General features: G+C 35.9%; 1 protein-coding gene across 1 annotated transcript; it reads left to right on the top strand.

Moving 5' to 3' along the window:
* The first annotated feature begins 904 nt into the window (after positions 1 to 904).
* On the top strand, positions 905 to 6,692 carry LOC146462548 (ras-related protein Rab-3-like). The gene is made up of 3 exons (XM_085085473.1): positions 905 to 1,170; positions 1,247 to 1,358; positions 4,317 to 6,692. Exons 1-3 carry the CDS (start codon positions 939 to 941, stop codon positions 4,636 to 4,638), a joined length of 666 nt encoding a protein of 221 aa, XP_084941599.1. The 5' UTR covers positions 905 to 938; the 3' UTR covers positions 4,639 to 6,692.

The raw sequence follows: 6,692 nt of genomic DNA, 5'->3' as shown, positions 1-6,692 counted from the left end.
TTCTCCCCTCTCCCCTTAGGATACTCAGGCCTAGGCCATTACCGAGTTGCTCCGAACCTCATTATGAAAGTGAGGCAAAGTGCGAAGTTTTCAAAACTAATTTCCACATGAATAGCTTTGCATTAAGCCTCGCTTTCATAATGAGGCTCACAGGAACTCGGAAATGGACTATTTAGGCCAATTGAAGAATTTAAGTTTTTTTCATGTAATGCATTTATACCATGGATTTAATTCATAAACCAGCCTATAAGATATGGATAAATTATGAGTGTTTTATGATCATTTTTCGTGTGTTTGACAACACGGCCTGATTTAAACAGGAAGATCACAGAGGTTTCATATTTGTCTGCTGTATAATTAATTAATTTTTTGGTTTGAGTCACTCTTTTTGTCTAACACGGAGATCTCATTGTCTGTACATTCTCGTCTAGGATAGCTGCGAAATTATCATTTTTAAAACCTATTTTTTTATTTGAATAGGAATAAAAGTAAAAGATTAAAAGGCATTTCCCATTATTCCTTTGTAGTTCAGGCTACAGCAAATAATTGCTTCAAAATTTGATTTAAATATTTGCATTTGCCGTTAGTAGTTTCATTGTCATTCATGCAAATTGCGGTGATTTTTTCAAAATTATGCCATTGCCGACACACTAACATTAAAATTATTTCACAATACATTCTTCTTTTCACTCAATTTCCCAATTTAGACTTAATATTCAACAAAGGAAGATTTATTTTTACCCGAAAAAAATTATACCGCTACCAAAAACAGCGCCCATAATTTTTCGCGCGAGTGCGCGGGTCCGGCGACAGGTGAATTTTGCGAATTTTGATTGGTTCTCAAGAAAATTGTATTTTCTTTGGTTAATTTTGATTGGTCAATGGTTACTGATATCCGGGGACTCTGAGTAGAAGAGAGTGTTCCATCCAGCGAAAACATGGCGAACGCCAACGATAAACAGTGGCAGAAAGATGCGGCCGACCAGAATTTCGATTATATGTTCAAACTTTTGATCATTGGAAATTCTGCTGTAGGAAAGACGTCCTTTCTATTCCGCTACGCCGATGATTCGTTCACTTCAGCGTTCGTGTCAACAGTGGGAATCGATTTTAAAGTGAAGACGGTTTTCCGGAACGACAAACGAGTCAAACTACAAATCTGGGACACGGGTAGGTTTTTTCAGTTTTATACTCGTTGTCTCTTGGTTTTATACCAATATTCGGACTTATTGAATTTATTTTACAGCCGGGCAGGAGAGATATCGGACCATAACTACTGCATATTACCGTGGTGCGATGGGTTTTATTCTCATGTATGACATTACAAATGAAGAGTCGTTCCAAGCAGTCCAAGATTGGTAAGATGTGCTTCGAGTTTTTGTTTAATTCATTTATCTTCGCTGATCGTGTTTTCGTTACCATGATTGCCTCTCGGTGTAAATTTTTTTTACTGAGTTACATCTTGAAAAATTGTCAATTTGTGATCAAAAACGATAGCGCAAAGTAAACCATTCAAGTAGTTTGGCGATCAATTTCATTTACAATTGCATCGTTCTTGTTTGTTATGAACGGAACAAGGCAACAAGCCACGAAGAAAATATTTTCCCTGAGGTTAATGTCGTTGTCAACGCTTCATTCGTTGTCGACATAATCAAACCGGTCTTTTTTCCCACTGTCAAGAAACAAGATGTTTCCTGAATAAAGTTTGAAGGCTGTCGCTCAGTTTGTTTCCTTTTATTGAAAATTATTGCAATTATCCCAAGAATGTCATTGGTATTCACGAGTACCCCTTCACTCTTAAATTTACTTTTCAACGTTCACGTTTGTTCGCGATGTAATTCAGCGAATTGAAGACACCAAACGCTTATTCCGTGACACATCAATGTAAACATCTGCGATATGTTCGTGGTACATTTTCAAAATTACTTTTACCCGGAATATACTAGTCTAGTAATATGATTTTTCGTACGTGGGCGGAAATTAAAGTTTCTTGTCGTGTTCTGCACCATTTGCTGGGTCTACAATGTCAACATTAGATGATTTTTTGCCTGAAAAGTTTCTTTGCTTCGAAAGGCCTTCAAACGTTTTGTTTTATCTTGTCATGATTAAATGAAAGCTTGACAACAGAAAAATAATATGGAGATGCGGTGCGTGTCTCGCGGTTGATCGTATTTACGTGTACATGTACATCAATATGTATACGGGCAAGTTCTTTTCTTTGTGCAAACAAGTCATCAAATTTTTTGGTTACTAGAAAAAAGTAAACAGGATAGGATTATTTTTTAATTTATATTTTTCTTTATGAACTTGCTAAGTTTATGTAGCACCAAATTACTAACGAGGTCACATACATCCCTTGTCAATACACAGTCAACTAAAAATGCAAATTTAATAATACATGCTCATAAAATGATATTTATAACTTTTGGAATTATATTGCCCCTTGTAGTAGATTTTGATGTCTGACAAGAATAATTTTTTTGATATTGCCATCACAGTAATTATTTTTCTTCTCAAGAACTTGGTATTTATCATATCTAGCAATAAAATTATTACATTTGATCTCTCGCATTTGAAGACCCTAGTAAATAAACTCCCAGAAATGAAACCCTCATGAACAGAAAATAATGTGTTAATCGTTAATCAGAGTGCTAATGGACTCACATTGATATTGGGTAGGGGTGCTTCATGCAAAGCCAAGAATGATGTCACCAGGCCCAAAATGCCCTTATAAAGGCTATTGCTTACAGAAACTTTCAAGGAGCCCCATAATGCCAAAAGCTGATAAATTTGGAGTCCAACTTGTGAAATGATAGGAGCTACAGTAAAGAAATTTAGGTACCCACAGCAATTAACTTGAGCACCTCAGGGAACTTGACTCCTTGACAGCCTTGCTTGGGATAAGATCTGTTACAGTTGACTTCCAATAACTTGAACCTTCAACGGAAATCAAGGAGGTTAGAGTTATCGGGGTTCGAGTTATTGGGAGTTCAGAATAAATGACCAGAAATAAGGAAGAAACAGTGCTTACTTTGTATTTCTCTTCATTCAGTGTAAATTTTAATCAAATTTAATCGTAGAAAAGTCGAGTGAAAATGGAACAATACTGTATTTCTAAGTTACAAATCAGAACGTAATGTAACATAATGTGAAACAAAACAAAGCAAAGTAGCAGGAGAAGACCAGGTAGTGCGAACTTTGCAGATTTCAAAGCAGGGCGAACATGGTTTGAGTTTTTGAGGGTAAAATTATAAAGAAAATTACCTGAAGGGAAACGAAAATTGCTCTGAGTCAGTGGGAGGTTCGAGTTATCGAGGGTTTGAGTTACCAAGAGTAAAACTACAGTAAATGTATGACAGAAATCCAGGGGAAATCAATTTTGGTTTGAGTAAGCGCAAGGTTCAAGTTAGCAAGGGTTCGAGTTATCGGGAGTCGACTGTATATAAATAACTTAAAAAAAAAAATAAAGTTGGAGTTTCATGAGAGAGTGAGCACAGTAGCATTTAGATGAAATTCTAGTATTTGGAATGTTCCGTTGTACAAAATGGTTCTAAATTTGGAGTCTGTAGAAATAATCCTAAAATGTGAGCATTCAAATGAAAGGCTCTGCAGATATTGAGTGATGTCTAAGATTAAGTTCTGCAGCCCAAACGTCTGGGCATGTCACTCCAGATAAGATAAGATAAGATAATTTATTTAATGTCAAATACACAGGGGGTGGTCTCCCAGTCCCCCGAGCCACAGGCTCATGATAAAAGTGTCTGACAATATAGAAGAAAGCTAATATCGTCAATAGCTACTAATTAAATAAAAAAATAACATCTATCTATAAAAATAAATAAATAAAAATAAATCGGTTCAAAGGCCGTTGCTGCATTGACAGCCGATAAAATTTAACTTAGTTAGAAGTCTCCGAAAGGATGATACATTAGGTGCGTTTTTTACAGTAGATGGCAACTGGTTCCAGATGTGTGAGATCATGTACACATATGAGCCATGAAGGAATCTACTATTGTACAGTTTTCTGCTAAGATTATTTTTTCCATCATGGGAATGTTTGAAGAATAACACTTTTATATAAATTAAGGCATAATATTTTGGCTGGCATAGAGTATTTCCATTGGTGAATTTAACTTGGACATTAGATTTTCAAAGTGCAAAGTACCAGAAAGAGATCAGTAGACCCTTTAACAAAGCAAACCTATATTTTAGTAGCCGCTGAGTAAGAAATTGCCCAGGCAAGTACAAGTTGTAATGGGCAAGCTTTGACCCCCACAATTATTTAAAAGGTTATCCCCTTTTCTGTTGCCTTTTAGGTCGACACAAGTAAAGACATACTCCTGGTCCAATGCTCAGGTGATACTGGTCGGCAACAAGTGCGACATGGAGGAAGACAGAGTGGTGACGTACGACAGAGGCAAGCAGCTGGCTGATCAACTAGGGCTTGAGTTTTTTGAAACAAGTGCCAAGGATAATGTTAACGTAAAGGAGGTGTTTGAGCGGCTGGTGGACATCATCTGCGACAAGATGTCCGAGAGTTTAGATTCTGATCCTACAATTGTTAGCGGGCAGAAACCAGGAACAACAAAATTATCTGACAAGCCTCCACAGCAGCAAGATAATGGCTGTGCTTGTTGATGTGGATTGTTAAATTATTATTCATTGATAGAATTTACCCAGCCTGTGTGCAGATGTCTCCAAATTTTCTTCCTCATTGTGTAAGGGGATATTTCAATGATGGTTACGTTCAGGGAATGTAAACACAATTTACATGTTGTTGTCATTTTTTGGTATGGCAATTTGAGTGCTTCAGACTTGGTACTAATTAACTGGGTATTGGGTGATTGTCACAAATTTTTCTAAAATTATTTACTCGGCTTGATGAATAACTTTTCATGCTGACCTGAACAGAAGGTGAGCCATTTGTCGAAAATTGAGGCACCTGAACAGTGCTTCAGACATACTCAGTTTGACAATAATAACAGGGGCCAGGGTACCAAATCTACTAGCCTGATGGTAGACATCTGGGTGGGGAAATTTGGATTGGACAAGTAAATGTAGCCTCTTGGTCTTGGTCATATTATTGCAGTGGAGTTCAGTTGGAACTTTAGTAAGACATTATGTAACATCCATTGTGGGATTTGACGTAACTCTCTGTGGTTTTTATCTGTCTTGTTGTCATTATGAGTATTCTATGAACAAGTCTGAGGCCCGCTGTAATTTTGTTAATAAAATGTTTGTGTCAAGACTTGGTCATCAAATACAGGTTGTACGAGATAGCTGATTTGTAAATTAATCCTTGTAGCATACATTAATGGCTTGCTGTGGGCCAGCACCAGAACTTTGAAAAGTTATTCAAACCTGTACAATTTTCAACATGGCCATTTACAATTAAGTTCAGCCCTGTATACAGGCAACCACATACAATTTTGCTCAGAATATTAGACAGAGTTTATAATGAATGGTCGGTGTTTTTGTCATCATATTATTGTTATAGTTTACGGATACTGTTAAGAAAAAATTTGAAAGACATCTGCATTCAGGCTAGGATTTATAATTTTTTATTTTAAATTTGCAAAATATTTGCAATTTGCCTGGTCCGATACTTGGCACAGCTCTGTTAATCATATGACAGTCTTAGTGGTGTTTGGCTGTCTTGTAGTGTATGTATGTATCCTCACTGTCTTTCAATGTGACCATTTAGACCTTAAGTCATTTATCACCCTTATTGTAATTCACCATGGCACATAATTAACATTCTTTGACAGACATTTACAGCTATCTACGCATGATTTATCCTGTTAATACAACAGCTTCCCTGGCGTGCTAAAACTATTTTGCACTTCAGCAAATGACCTCTCAAAAATGAAACTTTACATCAATATGGAATATATTATAATCAGCCGATAAACACGTAAATGGAAGAACTAATCCAAAGGATTCCTCCAAATGATTTTGACCCTCAGTTTTTTTTTTTGACTATTCTTTACCATTAGTTTAGCATTAACCTTTTTAACGAGCAAGATAAAAACCTTGATTCATGTTTAATCGTGGATAATCGATAATCGGCTTTGGGGGATTGATCTCTGAGAAATACTGTCTCTCAATTAGAAAGAGTGCATATTTTAGTCAGATCAGTGTCCAAGTGTACTCTTTACAATCTAACTTTGAGAAAGTTGTGAGATCAGAGCTGTCATGAAACTTTACTGTTGAATTATATGTTATTCTATGCTACTGAGAAAATCAATGGTATTTACGTACATTTTCTGGGTAGTGCATGATTGCCATAATGTATTAATACATGTCTGTAAAGTGAAATGTATGTACATGCATACTTATTTAATCATGACATTACTAAAACTTGAGATGTAAGTTATTAGTATAAATACTAGTTGTATTAATTATTGAATTTGTGGGCTCCTGAAAGGATTGTTACAGGTTAAAATTAATTCAGATCGCTCCACTAAGCAAATAATTTATTTTTTGTGGTCAGCTTAATTTGACCTGTGTCTTTGCTAAAAGATAATGTTCGGAAAGATTATTGCATTATTGTGTAGTATTCAATATATTATTTCTATGTAACAGTAGGTGTAAAAGTATGTAAGTCTTCAGTGATGAATTGTATTAGTGGTGCGCAGTTACATCAAAGTAACGGTTTTGCTGTCAATAATAAATACAGTACTACAAATCAA

The sequence above is a fragment of the Pavona decussata genome, unplaced genomic scaffold (assembly GCF_977016875.1).
Source record: "Pavona decussata unplaced genomic scaffold, jaPavDecu1.1 SCAFFOLD_186, whole genome shotgun sequence".
NCBI lineage: Eukaryota > Metazoa > Cnidaria > Anthozoa > Scleractinia > Agariciidae > Pavona > Pavona decussata.
The sequence above is the reverse complement of the archived record's forward strand: the minus strand, read 5'-3'. Positions and strand labels throughout refer to the sequence as shown.

Coding starts and splice junctions, on each gene's coding strand:
- LOC146462548 (XM_085085473.1), top strand. CDS start 939: ATGGCGAACGCCAACGATAAACAGTGGCAGAAAGATGCGGCCGACCAG. Junction 1,171..1,246: donor ACTACAAATCTGGGACACGG/GTAGGTTTTTTC, acceptor TTTATTTTACAG/CCGGGCAGGAGAGATATCGG. Junction 1,359..4,316: donor TTCCAAGCAGTCCAAGATTG/GTAAGATGTGCT, acceptor GTTGCCTTTTAG/GTCGACACAAGTAAAGACAT.